This window comes from Erithacus rubecula (genome assembly GCF_903797595.1).
Source record: "Erithacus rubecula genome assembly, chromosome: 10".
Taxonomy (NCBI): domain Eukaryota; kingdom Metazoa; phylum Chordata; class Aves; order Passeriformes; family Muscicapidae; genus Erithacus; species Erithacus rubecula.
Genome location: NC_136662.1, coordinates 2,528,394 through 2,544,679, shown reverse-complemented (window position 1 = coordinate 2,544,679; position 16,286 = coordinate 2,528,394). Strand labels below are relative to the sequence as shown.

Genomic DNA, 16,286 nt, shown 5'->3' with positions numbered 1-16,286 from the left:
AGCTCCTGAGCCATAGATTTGAGATCTCACTTCTCCCCTGACCTCTGTCACCTGCCCAGGGCTCAGGTAACTCATGTCCCACCTGGGCCCCTCCTCATGGAGCAGCTCTTGGAGTATCTCCCACCCTGGAAAATTTTAGTGACCTTCCCTGTGCATAAAATTCACTTGGACTGTCCTTAGTATTTTGCACTCAGGGCTGGGATTGACACTCCTTTGGTGTTCCCATCCCCAGTTCTTCTATCACAGGGAAATCTGGGTCAGCAGCACTGTTAATTCCTCTGAGTGTCCTTGTCCTGAATATGGACATGCCACGACTGAGTTACATCCCACTGGAGCAGAAATTCAGCAGGCTGCACTGGAATATTTCACTGGAACACCTCAGTTCCATCTTCTTTTGTCTCTTCCCCCAAAACTGAAACAATTTTTGCTTTTGTTCCTACTCCATAGTCCCTAAGACCACAAGATTTTAAAAAAAAAAAAAAAAAACCCAACCCAATATTTTATTTGCACCATAGTCAGTTCTAATTGATTTTTAAGAGGTTAAATCTGTAACCTTTTCCTGCTATGAGGAAAAAGCACCATAACAGCAAACCCTGTAGCAAATAAGTTTTGAGGCAGAAAGCTGCAAGTACAGCACTGGAACTCAAACCATTCCCTTACTTTATTTAACTTACAGAAATATAAACTCCAAAGCCTCACTGAAACCATTAAGACCCAGCAGTGCAGAGTATAAAGCACAAGAAGGCTCCTGCATATTGCAATCAACATCCCAGGGACTATAAAACTAGTCTTATTAAATATAAAGTTAATAATATAGCCCAGAGATAATCTTGTCCAGGCCTCTCTCTTTACTTTTTTAACAATTAAATGTTATAAAACACAGAGTTGGAAACAAAATTAAATTACTTTGCTAGTGGAAGTTCAACTTGCACATTACCTGATATTTTGCTTTTCAACCTGAAACCTCCACCTTTGTTTTGCTGTATCCCTATGGATATGCAGAATGCCTCAGGGGCTGTATGTACTGGAAATTTTGAGTTTTCAGTATACATTCTGATAATCAGAATACTCAGATGCATCTAGAACTGTAAAATATAGGCTAGTACAGACATATTTTTCATTGATATGCTGTAAAATTCTTTCATCCAAGCAACTACCATACACAGGAGAGGCTCAGGCTTTAAAAGCCTGTTGCAATGTGTTCATTTCATTAATTTTTTTAATACCACAGCCTTATTATGGCATCAACAGGAATTATTCTTACCCTGTATGCCAAAGCAGTCAGATGAGTACCACACCACTTCTGCCTGTCCACTGCAGAGGTTTCACCCAGTGACAACTTAACTCTGATTTTCACTGGGAGCCTTTGATGCAGTTCAAGGGCATTTACAACAACTCTGAAATAATTCCAGTGTGGCTTCTAATATCAGGACATAAATACCATTCACCTTTAAAAAAAAAAATTTGAAAACATAACTTTCAAATACCTTTGAAGTCAAGAGAGTGAGGGGAGGAAGAGTTTGAACTCAGAGAACTCCATTCTCTAGTCGTGCCTTGAGTCGTGCGGCACATTTGAAAGATCCATTTGCAATAATCTACTAAACCAAGGAGTGAAAGACAGAACTCATAAAAAAACTGTAAAAATCCAAATGCTCCAGCTATTACAGATTTCTAAAAATAAAGCAGAGTAGGTTTCAGTAGCAATAATAAGCTGCATCTTACCCATTTTTCAGATTTATAAGAAAAAAAATATGGCTGCCTTTTAGTACTCATGGCTCAAAGCAAACCATGGCTGCTTCTGCCTTGGGAAGAAAAACAAAAAAACAAACAAAAAAAAAATCTATGAATAAAAGTGAGCTTTCAGCTTGCTGTTGTGTTGGCGTTTCATTTGTCCTTTAAGTGTGTCTAGCTGCTTCTGCACCCCCTTTCACAATGCATAGGCTGTCGTTCCATGACCTAGCATTATTAAATTGCACTTATCAATCATTCTTGCCAGGAATGCCATCGCCAACTACATTAAAGAAGTCAGAGAAGTCTGGTTTCAGCAGTCCCTCGCCTTCGCAGACCTCCTCCCTTGGAACGGCTTTCACACAGCACCATCGACCTGTCATTACAGGACCCAGAGGTGAGGCCCTTCCCGAGAGCATCCACGGCTCTGCAAGGAAAGCCATGGCCTCCTGAGAGCCCCCAGGAGGGGCTGAGCTCAGAGCCTTCACACCCTGCAGGGCCTAGGTGTCCAGAGGATGGTTCTGATAGGGCTGGGCTGCTTTTTGGGAAAGCTCCCGATGAGCACTCGAGGTGGAAACGTTTCTGGGGCCTTGGGGTTTTGTTGGAAGAGGGTGGGGAAAGGGACAGAGAGTGTTGCAGGGAGGTGTCTTCTGCTTGTGGCCATCCATCACGTTGACTGGGTCCAACTGCTCCAGACAGGGACCCATCCATCACTTGTGACCCACGCCTGTCTTCCAGCTCCATGGATTTCCTTCTGCCAGTCATTTATTCTTGTGCTGCTGGTGTCAGTGTGCCTTGCTAGGGGACTCCTTTGAAGTTGGTTCCTGCAATACTTTGGCTGGTTTCCTTCCCAGTACTCTTCTGCCTTACTTTTCCAAGTAAAAGAAGTGTCCTCTGGGTCTAGATGTGTTTATACATTTTTGTTAGAAAGATGCATTTGCATTTAGCCTAGAAAACTAAATGCAACGTTGAGTTCACGTTTGAAAAGGAACTCACTTGGGCATAGTAAGAGATACAAATGAATGAATCCTCTTACAAACCTCTTTGGAAGATATAAAAATAGGAATGAATGCTTGTGACATGTTTCTTTCTGCTATGAAATTTTGTCTCATTTAGAGAAGATTATTAAGGAATTGGTCGAATGGTGAAGCATAATAAGGCATATTAGCAATTCATCCTAGAAATTATTTGGAAGTGTCTCTTTGGCATCAGTGTGGTTTTACTGAGGGCAGCATAAACCTGGAGGAGCCTCTTTGTCTGCACATCCAGGTGATGTGGTGAGAAATGGTGGAGTTGCACAAAGTTGAAGCAAGGTCAGACTTGCACTTGAGGAGATTTTGTGCTTTGTTAAATCTGCTTATTGTAGTTTGATTTGTTGTGGTTAATCCTTAAAATTTACTTACTACCCTTAGACATACACCTACATCCTTAGAAGATATTTAGGCATCTAAGCTCTACAGAGATTTCCCTTGAAATTTGGATCTCAGCTGTCTGGCAAATATGTCCTCTTTTTAAAAGCCTTGATAATTGGTGATACAAGTATGAATAATATGAAGCTTCCATTAACATTCTATTCAGTGCACATCAGCTGACTCCCAATTCCTGTCTTTTAGAAGTCCAGCCTTTTAGATTTCAGTTGTTGATTGATTAGTTAATAGGCCTTTCTTTATTTAGCTGTGTTTTACCTCACACTAATTTTTTAAGATCATTGACTGCCTTTGTCTGCCCCTGTTTAGACCCTCTGTGCTTTGGATTCTTGTGTGGTTGAGAGAGGAAATGTCTCAGTGGTGAGGCCTTGTTTAAATCTCATCTACAGTCTGTTTTCACAAGACTTTTTCTGTGCACTGAGGGATTTCCATTGGCTACGTGAGAAGAACATTCAATGGGAGCCAGAAAAGCAAATAGAAATATTACAGTCCTGAATTTTGTTTGTTTGGGAGGAGATGCTCTTTACTAACTCCATAAAGAAGCAACACAGCTTTTCATCATCGTGGTTCCTAACAAGTTAACCAAAACTCTTCTTCTGAAACATCATTTAAAAGCATCTTTTATTTTATGCTCCTTCACAAAGTCCCCCTAACTTTCAGGAAAAAAATCCCTCTGAATCCATCCATGCTTTCTTTAAGTGCCATCATCCTGAAAAAACCTCGTCCCAGACTTCATTCTTTGTTCTTTTGGGACATTCCTCCTCAGTATTTTTCTTCCACAGCACACTGGCTGTGTTTATTTCCCTGCTGCAGCAATCATTCTGTTAGTAAAGGGAGATATACTGAGATGGATTATTTTCTGCAAATCCAGCTTTGTTCTTTATCCCATCGCCTCTGGCGTACTTTAGGGACAGTAAGCAGAAGAGAGAAGCTTTTCAGGTATCAGAAGTGGCAACATAAAGGGTATAATGCTGTGGTATAAGAGGATATAATTGAGAGATTCACTTCCACCAGTAGTTACTGGGAGTTGTGCCTCTGCAGAAATGATGGTGCAGCACACACAGGCCAAATTCCCTCTGGACACAGGTGCATTATGTAAATGGTATGGGGCAGGTCATTCCAAGGGGTCTTGGGAAAACAAAGACAGGGTTTAATCTCCATTCTGCAGAGAGATTTCAGAGCAAGGGGAGTTGTGAGTAAGTAGGTCACCATCAGAGTAAGCTCCTCATCCAACACCACGATCACAGGGAGGTTCCATCTCCTTCTCATGTTCGTATGTGCAAGTTTATCACTTGGATGTGTGTATGAGATGCATTTGTAAAGCATGATCAAAATAGACAGCAGAGAAGAAGCTGTAGACTCTTGGTGGCAGGTGTTGTCATTGACAACCAGGGATCTATAGCTTCTTGGGAATATTCCCCAATCTTTCACACACTTCCAAACATCCCTTGGAAGACACTGCACGTCTGGGGTGTCCCAGGGTGCCGAGTGCCCTTCCCTGCAATCCCCACAATGAATCATTCTGGAAGCAAAACTTCCTTGGAGGAGGAGTAGGATCCTCCAGAGGATTTCTGAGCTGTAAGGTGCTCCACCCAGTGAACCAGTTGGAAAACCTCTTCTGCCATGGAATTGCCTGGATGTGCTGTGCTGTGGAAGGCTGTGTGCACTGGCCCAGCTGGGCAGTGGCCAGCAGAGAGGATCGAGCTGGCTGACCAGCAGACCAGATGTGCAGCGAGTGCTGGCACAGGGATGCCAATGCTTCAGTGACTCCTCAGTGCTTCCAACAGATGGTGGCAAGATCCAAGTTTCTTTGGTGATAAGCTAGCAAAGTGATTCATGGAGCCTTGCTTGATGATGGCAGTTTTTTGGGCATGACTCTATGAATGCACCATATGTCTTCTCTGGACCAGCGTGGTTAGGATTCAGTGTCTGGCAGATGGTAAATTGATCACCTATAGGGTGGCTTTAGCATCACTATCAGTTTTAGAATTTATTTCAAAGCCTTGAAAATTCGAGCAGCCAAATCTCTCTCCTACTCAGGCATACTTTTGTTACCTGCAGATGAGATTATTTGGTGGTCAGCACAGCTCACCACAGCACTCCAGCACTGCAAAGCCATTGTGGGCTGCTGGCATCTCACAAAGCTTCCCAGACCACTTGAACTCCTCACCAGACAGTGAAGGATTTAAATACTGTGGGTGACAGCAGTATTTACATAAGTGGTTTTAGGCTTCCATGTATTGCTACTTACACTCTGGTGACTTTGGAGCTGGCTGAAACATTAAATTGACCACGATCTTGTAAAGCCAGGATGCACAGCAGCCTGTGCTGCAGAGCATTCAAGCATTCCCACAGAATATGACAGTGTGGGTCCTGCAAGCCAAAAATGCAAGGAAGAAAAGGCAAAGAAAGAAGGAAAAAAAAAAAACCAAACAATGAGATAGTGTGTTAGGAAGATAAATGAAGGAGAAATACAATTACAAGAAGCAAGAAACAGAGCACCAAGGCAAGAACCCAAGGAAGGGGGTGTGTGAGAAGAAGGGGTGAAAGTCAACTAGTGGACTGGTTTCCATTATATTAATTTCCTCCATAATTACCATTGCCACTTAGACTTTTATCAGGACAAGGCCTGCCAGGGAAAAGCTGCAGCACAGTACTCTCTGTTCATGCCAAAGTGGCAAAACCTTTATGTCACATATCTGGAAAGATACTGTGTCCTTCTCCATCAAAATCCTCCACTGGGTCACCAGAGTCCTGGTGTCTGTCCTGTCAGCCAGCTCCAAGGGAATCAAAGTGATGGTTCCTGGTGTACATTGCAAAAAGACATTTTGTAATGTCCTGTTCTGTACGAGTCTGTGGCTGCCTCTTGATGCTGTCAGCTGGCACACCGTGGTGTAACCTTCCACTTCCCTCTGAATTTTGACAAAAACAACCCAGTGCAGCTTGACACAGACTCCTCAGAGCAAGGGTGGTGATGTCAGGGAGCCAAGAGAGCCACACCAAAGGGTGAGGAAGAGGAGGTGAGGCCATAAACAGCACAGCACTGCCCACCAGACCAGTTTGCAAGATCCAGTTTGCAATGTCAGGGCAGCTGGCTGAGCAGGGGAAGGTTTTGATTTTCTGCACTCACTTTGGAGTAACCTGGTGCTGAAGGAAAAGCAGTTTCCCAACAGATGGCCTCAAGGTCAGGCTTTAGCCATGACACAAACCCCAAACTGCCTCAGCCTGGGCAGGGAGGGAGCCTGCAAAGGGTTAAATCTCCAGCTAAACAAAAGTCAGCGACCGTGTAATTAAAACTCTACCTTTGTTGTATTGTCAAGAGTTAGCCTGTGACATAGGAAATATTTAAAGGAGCAGGCTGTTCAGCTAATTTGTGTGTGAGTGAGCTGCTTAGACAGTCCTACCCTAAATTAACTGTAAGACCACCCACCGTGCTGGCCTCATAAAGGGCCACGATTGCTCAGCTTCGTTCAATAATTACTAGATAAATGCATAACTAAAACCTCTATTACACTAATAATTTGTACTGAGATAGATGTGTGGGACACCATGCTGGGTTAATTTGTCATCCCTGCAGCAAACTTCTAAAGAGGGCTCTTTTGCAGAGGAGTTGTGTTAATATGTTGCTCCAGCGAGGACATGTTAGAGCAACAAGATGACTTGGTCTCTTAATCTCCTAAAGAGGCAAAATGCCTGGAGGGGAAGTGCCAGGAAGAAGAAAGGGGGGTGATTAACACGGTGGACCCAGATTTAAACTCATCCTGACAAAAGGAGCTGATCTAACTGAGCAAAAGAATGAATTAAAAAAAAAGGGGGGGGGGGGGAAGTATTAAAAATACTAATAGGATTTCATGCATCCCTAAAAAATAATATAAAAATAAAGTGCTGCAGGAACAAAGTATTTTGCCCATGCTTTTCCTGATGCTGTGTTTGGTTCCTCTGCTCTCTTTGATGTATAAGTGGAGTTAAACTATATGCTTTAAACAGTGCAGTGAACTATAATATTTTTATCTCTGCTTTATGCTAAATTCTTCTAGCTCCAGACACACACAAAAAGCACATTATTACTTTAAATATGGAACCCATGTTTAAGCATCAGAGCTCTGGATTTTCAACCTCCTCTATTGACAGAACCATAAATCATGTTAAAGTTAAGTGAATTACTGTAGCGTGGAACTATAGCTTTAACAATGTTTATGTAGTATCAGCTTACCATCTACAGAATGAAAGGGAGGAAAAACACTGATATTAGAAATGGGAATGTGGAGTCCTATTAACTTAACAGCAATATATCACTCCAAAGTCACAGATTCCATTACCATGCCCTTTTTAGTATCAAAGCAGAATTATATCATCACACACATAAAGGTTGTAGTTTTTAAGAGAATTTACATTTCTATTGTAAACTTATCAACTGCATTTCATTACAAGAAAGACATGATATATTCTCCTAGCAGTAGTTTTTATCTTATGATGAGAATATATGAGAATGCATCATGTGTATTAAAAGTAATAACAATATGCAGAAGTTGACAGCATTTGATGCGAGGCAGGAATTCTACAAATATGTTGAATTAAAGTCTCTTTGACCTCTAGCTGTAGTCTTGGAAGGAAGGAGTGCTTTCTTATAGGTCTGATTTTCATTTCTGTCCCAATGTAATCAATTCTATAGTATCCTGATCCCCCAAAGGCAGCAGAATTCTGACATGCTTTAAAACATTCTGAAATAGCTAACTTAACTGGCCCCCTGCCCGTGCCAGAATCTGGAACCAGTGCTCAGTTCAGCTCTACAGGTTTTCAAAAGCAGCCTGTAATACTCAGCAGCCCAGAGTACACCAATAAACCCCGAGCTCAAACACAGCCCTGAGCATATTTGCCTTTTGCTAGGAGCTCCCTGGGCCTTGGCAAAATGTCCTCCTGCCTCCCTCTTGCTACTGCAAAATTTCTTACAGCAAGATGTTTCTGAACAAAGGGTCCAGGTGCCTTGCACCACTCAGAGCAGCAGAGAAGGGCTGAGAGCCAGCCCTGTGTTTCACTACCTCTTGCATTGGTCAGCTGTTTCTGTTCCATTTTAAATTTCTCATCTGTGTTTGTCTGCAGAATGTGGGAGCGAGTGATACCTAAATTTTACCAATGCTCAGAGGGTAAAGCTTGTTTTTGTTCTCCAGCTCCATGATTTCCCAGCCTTGACACTGCAAATGGGAATGTGAGATGGGATCAGTTTGCATTTAGCTCATCCTTGGACCTGACAAACGTGTCACTGAACAGCCCCTTTGCACCATTATGGGACTTAACAAATATCTAAGTTTTCCAGGGATGAATTCCCTTCCAAGGGCTCATCCTAGCACTGGTCAGTCCTACCCTCAGCAGCTCAGTGCTTAGGTAGAAGCAGGTTTTGCCAACCTCACTAAGAAATTCCTCTGTTTTTATCACCCTAAAGTCTGTTCCTAATGGGCAGTAAGAAAACAGGGACTTTCAGAAACCTTTGAAAGTGTTACAGGGAAGCAGCTCCCATTGAAATTCAAAAGCAGTTAATGAATTCTCTCAGGACCTCTGCAAATCCCAGCCCAAGTTTCTTAATTATTTTTTTTTTCCTTCTTGTTTGGGTAACTGCTTTCATCACCAAAATCTGTGGGCTTAAAGCTATTGTTTTAGGCTTCCATTCTTTACCTCTTGTATTGTATTATACACAGAAGTGTAAGTTCCTTTCAACAAATTTGGATTATTGCCAGATCTCCTTATTAAAAAGTCACTCTTCATATTTCCGATAAACACAGCTGTTTCATGGTGTTTGAAAGCATTTCACATCAGCCAGCATGGTGGCTTAGCCAATTAGTCCTCTAATATGGTCAATTTTGAGAATAAGTACCTTTGGGGTACAAAGGGTGGGATCCATCTCGCATAATTTGAACTGGCATCACTGGAATGGCAGGAGAAAGTTTGCAGCACACAGGGAGTTAAAGCAACTTAGAAGCCTGACGTGGAAGTTGCTAGCAGAACAAACTGTTCTCTAACATTTCCAGGGAAATGACTTTTCAGAAAATACTTTCTTAATTGTAATGAAGCCAATTATAATGGCCTGAAAAACAAGCGGATGAAAAACGATCCCGTTTCATTATGGTTCTAATGTTACTATTTCTAGGAAGGCTGATCAATGTTTAATGAAGTATTAGTAAACTTAATTATCACTTTTCAGAGGAGGTATCTGAGCCCTGTGCCCTGATCCAGCTGCCTGTGAAGGGGCAGTGGTTGTGATTCCCAGCACTTCTCCCTGGAGCAGCCCAGGGTGAAAACACCTTTCCCTGAGCAACACCAAATAACCCTTTCAAAGACTTCAAACGACTTCAGGAAGAAAGAAATTCCATCCAGCCCTGTGGACTTGAAGGGTCTGGCAGGGCTGTTTTTGGAGGAGGAGATGGGAGGTGGATGGATCAATATGAGCCCCCATATGTTGGGCTGTGCTGGTGGAAAACCTGTCTGAGCACTGTAGGTGTCCCTTCCCCATGTCAGCAAGCACTCCCCAGGAGCAAGGATCCCAGGGCTCTTTATTAGGAGCTGCTCCTTTGTTCCAGGATCCTAAATATCTGAAGAAAACTGTAACCTGTTTCAAATTAACTGATCCTTTATTGTCTCATCACTCCCTCAGACAGAATTCCCAATTTTGGCTCTTCTTCAGGCCACGTGCAGGGCTCACCTAATCAATGGCTGCAGCTTATTTTATTGGTTACTTACTTTAGTATTGGCTACTACAAATCAAGAGGGGGAAAGGCACGACAGACCTGCATAATCAGAGGTTTGAATTCAGTGTTCTGAAAAACCCTGTGACTTCTGGGCTGCACAGCACCACGAGCTCATAAAACACTGAGGAATCCAGTGCAGCACACAACAGCTGTACTGCATAATTACTTGGCCCAATAGCAGCAGTTTTAAAATACTGGTATATCTGTTGCAGGCCACCATACATTATCATCTCATTTTCAATAAAAAGTCTGGGATGTTTCAGACGAGCTTCAATGGAATTAGAATCATGTGTGCTTTGAAATATTTATGCTTGCCTTGAGATGGAGGGATAACTCCTGCCTCCATCCCCCACAAAAAATAACAGATTTCATAACTCCAGAGAGTCCAGCTCCTCCATACCTACAGCAGGTAGAAGTGAAGTTCTGATCTTGAGAGCACGTAGATTGTAGAAGTCATATTTTATGTCATTTACTGAGGTCAATAATAAAATATAAATGTCAGGGGCTGAAAGACGCCAGGAGAAATATGGTTTGGCAGGATGGAGCTGCTTAGGGATACATAAATAATAAGTCAATAAGTAAATAAATAATAGACAAAGACCTATTTTATCTTCCATTTGAAGATCTCAAAGAATTTACAATCTCTGATTGAGACTTGTAATATCCCATCAGAAGTAATAAGAGCCTCTTCTCTTACACAGGGTAATTTCCATCACTGTAGGTGTGGATTTAGGAATTAAAGACTTTATCATTTTTATTAAGTCTGAAAATCATGACTGAAAGGCCCCTTGGCCTTTTTAGAGGCAAACAGGGAAAATAATGACCTGCTTCATTACCCCTTGTGCTTTAACTGATTAAAAAGACTTGTGAGGGCCCCTATATTTGGAAACACAGTTGTGTTCTGCACTCAGAACTTGTTGGAGTGGCCAGTTTTGCACTCTCCAGAGTTGCTGACCACAACACAGCTATCAGAGTAATGGTCTGTGTCTGGGCCAGCAGATTTTAGACTTTAACATTTAATTCCCTCTCTCTAGTATCAGGCAGGCACATTTGTAATGTTGATCAGTTTAATAGTAGTGGTTTTTCTCCTCTTATCAAAGAGCCCTTTCTTTTGGCACTTGAGAAATTTGCTATTTCCTAGTCAGAGTCTGCAAAAACAAACCTTTGGAGATCCTTACTGCACTCATTGCTTCTTTTGCTAAGAAGAAAACGACCCCTCCACGTCACAGGCTGGGGAATGATGCCAATTTTCTTGTTTCCCTCCCCCATTCCTTCTGATCCAGCAGGAAGCCCTTGGAGATGGGCTGAGGAGTTGGCCAAGGCTCCAAAGAGGATCCACTTTCTCCTTGCAGCACTTTGCCTTGCTGAATTATTGTCAAGCGTTTCTGCATTTGCTTTCCTTCTTTCTCTCTCTTTGGGCAGGTCCCTGACACACAATTTCCACTTTGTTTTCCACCCTGACATGCTGAGGAGGTCAAGACAGCAGAGAAAGGCTTGCTCCTGACATGCCACTGAGCATTTCTTTCATCTTCCTTAGAGCAAATCAAATTATTAAATGAAGAGCCACGCTTTGGAAAAGCTAAATACAGTGTTGTCTGAGGCCTAGCTTTGAATTCCCACATGTTCCTTGGATACAATTCTTTATTCCTTCGTGTTTGAGATGCATTTCAATCTCCTTTTCACCCAGCAGAAGAACAGAAATGAGTTTGCTCCCAGATGTGTATAAAGGACAGGGCAATTGCATAACAATTTCAAATAGTGTTAAAAGAGCTGATGCTAAAAGGAAATTATCTTTTTATATTTCAGAAATTCCAATTTATTTCTTGCTTAATTAGATGTTTGTCACATAAATATCCATTTCTCACTTTTATCTTCATCCTTCATATTCCATCTGGCACACAAGGAAAGGGGGAAATACAAAAGCAGATGCAAAGACAGGAAGGAAGTCAGAAAATACTGTAGGCTAATACAAATATTGTAGTGAACAAAATGCTGGCTGGGATGTACCTGACTGAAGGTGTGTGTGTGTAGAATGGAGGTGTTGGGCTCAGAGCCCAAAGGCTGGGATGTTTCTCTTTCTATTGGGAATATTTTCACCAGAATTAAGGGGAGCAGAATTGAGGGGTTAATGTGGATACAGGGGAGGTTTTCATGGCAAGGACAAGGGTTTCACATCCATCCCATACCAGCACCCCTGGCATGAGTGCAGCTCTTTTGGTGGTGTTGTCAGAGCAATAATTCCTGTCCTGTGGTGGAAAAGGACATGTACAGAAGGGCTGCCCAGCCAACCCTTAATGAATGTTTACAGGAAAATGCAGGAGTTTCCTTGCTCTGTTTCTTAGTTCACATTTTATCCATATCTTCAGGCTCTTGAGTTTGCTAATGGTTTAATAATGCTTAAGGAAAAAAGTTATTAATAAAGTGTCATATTATTAAACTGGCAATGAACAAGAGTAAGAAGCTGATTTTAGCTTTCATTTAACTGAAGGTTTTTCATAACATTCATCATGAAATGAATGTTTGCTCATTTGTGTTTGATTTTAGTTAACTTTCCTGCATCTCTCCAATTTTTCCAAAAGTGCCAAAGGCTTTTTTTTTTCCCTCCTCTTGTATATTTAAATTACTTCCAAGCCAACACCTGAGTTTCTGTAGGATTTTTCACTCCCTTGCTTTGCCTTTATCTCATATGCAGTGTACCAGCACAATCTCTGCACATGGACACCCCTGAAAGGGTAACAGGCCAAGGGAGCATCAATGAGTGTTTGGTGAGAAATAAACAATGATTTACAGATGAGCTTGTGTGCAACCAGATTAATTGGTCATTCTGAAGGAAGAGTGAATCCTCAATTTTCAAGGGAGAATTCATGACTCTGAAAGTGGCAGCAGCAGCTACCTCGTGGTGACAACTAACAATGGAAAGCACTGTTGGGTATCAGGGGTCCAACCCAATATATTTTGGAGGCCAAGGAACTGGGCAGAGGTGTCAGATGATGTAGGAGAGCAAAAGGCTCTGGAGCTGCACTTGTAGTTCTGAAATCAGCTGAGGGTAAAATCGGTCATTGCCAATGGGCTCGTGTACATCACACCTCTGCACCTTCTCTGGAGCACATTTTCCAGCTGGCTTGTTGGCCCATAAATTCACCAAATTAAACTTCATCCCTGAGAGTGAGCTGGGGGCTTGCTGAAGATTTGAGCCTGGTGTTATTCAGGAGAAATGTAAATGTAAATTTTCCAAACTATCTCACCACTTTGTGCATGTTCATTAAACGAAAACACGTTACTTAAAATAAATGTTCCTGAAGTGAGATGGAAAAAAAAACCAACCCCAACAACAAGAAGCGTTAGACCATTTTAAAATTATCAACCATTTATACTACAATGTGAAATAGATTCATATGCGCAAATCCAAGATACATGAAATGTCAACTAAATCAACCCTAATCTCCCAAATACATTTTTTATTGCCTGATTGATGAGGGCTGCTCTTAAGGTGATGAATAGTTTTCACTCTCACAAAGGATTGCTGAGTCCTTTCTACCTGCCCACTAAAAACACAGAAAATCCTTCACAATGTCTGGCTCCATTTGCTTCCAGGATCCAGATGAAGTGAGGGTAGGACACAATGTGCTCTAATCTATTAATTGATGTATAAACAATACTGTACATTTAAAAACCAACAACAACAACAACAACAAAAAAGATACTTAAAACAACAACAGATTTAAACTGTTTTATTTTTCCAGAGGCACAACTCTATATAACGTCTTTGTTTTCTTTCCTATAGCAAGTCCACATGCAACACCATCGACTCTTCATTTTCCAACATCACCCATTATCCAACAGCCTGGGCCATACTTCTCACACCCAGCAATCCGCTATCATCCTCAGGAGACTCTGAAAGAGTTTGTCCAACTTGTCTGCCCCGACGCTGGTCAGCAGGCTGGACAGGTGGGGTTCCTAAATGTAAGGAAGCCGTTTTTCTTTCTTCAGAAGTGTTTTGTCCTTTGTAAAAATTAACCACGGGGTTCTTGATGGGGTTGTTTTAACAGCATGTCGCCTGCGGGAGCGCGTCTGGAATAGCTGGTGGAAGGGACAACAAAAATAAGAAAAAGCATAAGAATAAGGATAAGAGAATAAGAATATAAGGATAAGAATATAAGAAAAAGAATAAGAAGAATAAGAATAAGAATGAGAATATAAGAATAAGAATAAGAGAATAAGAGAATAAGAGAATAAGAGAATAAGAGAATAAGAATATAAGGATATGAATATAAGGATAAAAATATAAGAAAAAGAATAAGAATAACAATACAAGAATAAGAGTAAGAATATAAGAATAAGAATAAGAATATAAGAATAAGAATATAAGAACAAATAAGAATAGGAATAGGAATAAGAACATAAGAATAAGAACAAGAATAAGAGAATAAGAAAAAGAATAAGAATATAAGAATAAGAACCTAAGAATAAGAGAATAAGAATAAGAATATAAGAATAAGAACATAAGAATAAGAGAATAAGAATAAGAATATAAGAATAAGAATATAAGGATAAGAATATAAGAATATAAGAATAAAAATAAGAATAAGAATATAAGAATAAGAATAAGAATAAGAATAAGAATAAGAATAAGAATAAGAATAAGAATAAGAATAAGAATGCTGTGCTGCAAAAGTATTTTAAAAAACAACAAGAGACCTCCCCAAAAAACCACATTGTGGTGGAAGTAGCTTAAAGTGTCAGAGAAGCTGGTGCTGCAGTGACCTGCTGGGTCCCCCCACAAACGACTCTGCTGCATGTGTTGTAACCCTTGTGGAACCAGGGTTAACAAAATATGAAGGCAGAATAATTTTTATTAATTATTTTTGAAGTTCAGGGGAGAGTGGGGGGGAAAGAGCAGGAAAAGGGAGGGTGAGAAACAGATGTTTCAGATCAGCTAAGTTCATTAAAAAAAAAAAATACTGCCTTATAGCACTTTAGATCAAGTTGACCAGTACTTGAACTCAAGATGTTAAAAGTACAGTTTATTATGGTTTGTTATTTCTGTAAGCAGTTATCTTTTCCCCTTATCTCTATGAAAAATTAAGCAGAGTTCCAAAGCTTCAAATAACCATTTTCTTTTTTTTTTTTTTTTTTTAATCAAATAAAGTGAATCATCTTGATATTATTGAAATAGCATTCTGGACGAATGCAGAATTTATAAATTTTATGTAAATCAAATCTAAAATAATGCTCTGAATATTTCATGAAATGTAATGCATGTAACTTTTTCCAGCCAACGAAGTAATAACTGGCAAAATTACTGCTTCTCTCCTGACATACTGAAAGTGTTAATGAGAATTAGTTTAATTATTAGCATCTAATTTATTACACTTATTTAATAAGCTGTATTGTTCTCAGTGTTTTCCTTTCCCCAGCAGAAAAACTGACTCTACTCATTCCAGCCAGTCCTGGCTTTGAATAATGTCTGCAATATGTTAGCAGATACATTTATGTCTAGACAACAAATCAATACAGTGCTTTTCTTTTTCCTTGAGTATTCATTTGCTTAATTTATCCCAAACCATTCAGCATTATGAACTGTTAGCTCACTCACAATGAACAGGCAGCAGGGGTCTTCTTGGCAGGAAAGGGACCTAATTGGGAGACAAGATAGTGTTTGAGAGATGTCACTAATATATTAGTTTATTAAAGGTGCTGGATGTTGGAAAAATAAATATCCCTGAAGGATTGCTTCTTGCTGCAAACTCTAGGAACTGCAGTCTTTGAAGTCTGTGGGAGTGCTGATGAGTTAAATGCAGATGAACTTGAGTCTTATTTATCCCCTGAACCATTTTTGCTCCAGCACAAGTGTGATTTGCACCTCCACGACTTTAAGGCCTTTTGTCAGTGCCAAAGCAGGTGAAATGAAAATAAAGTCCCAAGTGTTTTGCCAGGATGAGTGTTTTGTCCCCAGCAATTCAGGCTAATGGAAACCCTAACAGGAATTAAAATATTATTTTCTTTAGCAGTACTTAGAATATGGATCTGTGCTTAAAGCTGAGCTTTTATCATCAATGGAAAAGCCAATGTTCAGTGCCAGAAGAGCTGCAGTGAGATCAATTTGTAGAGTGCTGTCGAAAATGATCTCATCATTTTTGTCACTAAAATGGAACACCTGATTCACAGCCTGTCCTACTTTCTCTTTATAATGGTATTTGGCATCTCTCTGTATGGTTTTCAAGTGTCCAGGCTGGGTTACATTTAAAATGTAAACTTAATAAGCTGGGGGGAGGGTTGGCATGTTTTTCTAAGCCTGGTTCCTGTTTTTGTGATACTTGAAAACACTTTTACTTATGGACACATTTTTCTGTGATTAATTGAAAGACCACACTCATATAGCTGTTCCCCT

General features: G+C 40.6%; 1 protein-coding gene across 11 annotated transcripts in view; it reads left to right on the top strand.

The window, feature by feature from the left end:
* Positions 1-16,286, top strand: part of NFIA (nuclear factor I A) — a gene marked incomplete at its 3' end in the record, with an annotated part of 247,376 nt that overhangs the window by 192,965 nt on the left and 38,125 nt on the right. For 7 of the 11 annotated variants that reach the window (XM_079313985.1, XM_079313986.1, XM_079313983.1 and 4 more), the window contains 2 exons: positions 1,997-2,125; positions 13,680-13,858. In XM_079313985.1, the coding sequence (XP_079170111.1) occupies positions 1,997-2,125; positions 13,680-13,858 (308 nt within the window). The remainder of the gene's footprint in view (positions 1-1,996; positions 2,126-13,679; positions 13,859-16,286) is intronic. The other 4 variants (XM_079313989.1, XM_079313981.1, XM_079313982.1 and 1 more) reach the window with 2 other exon arrangements.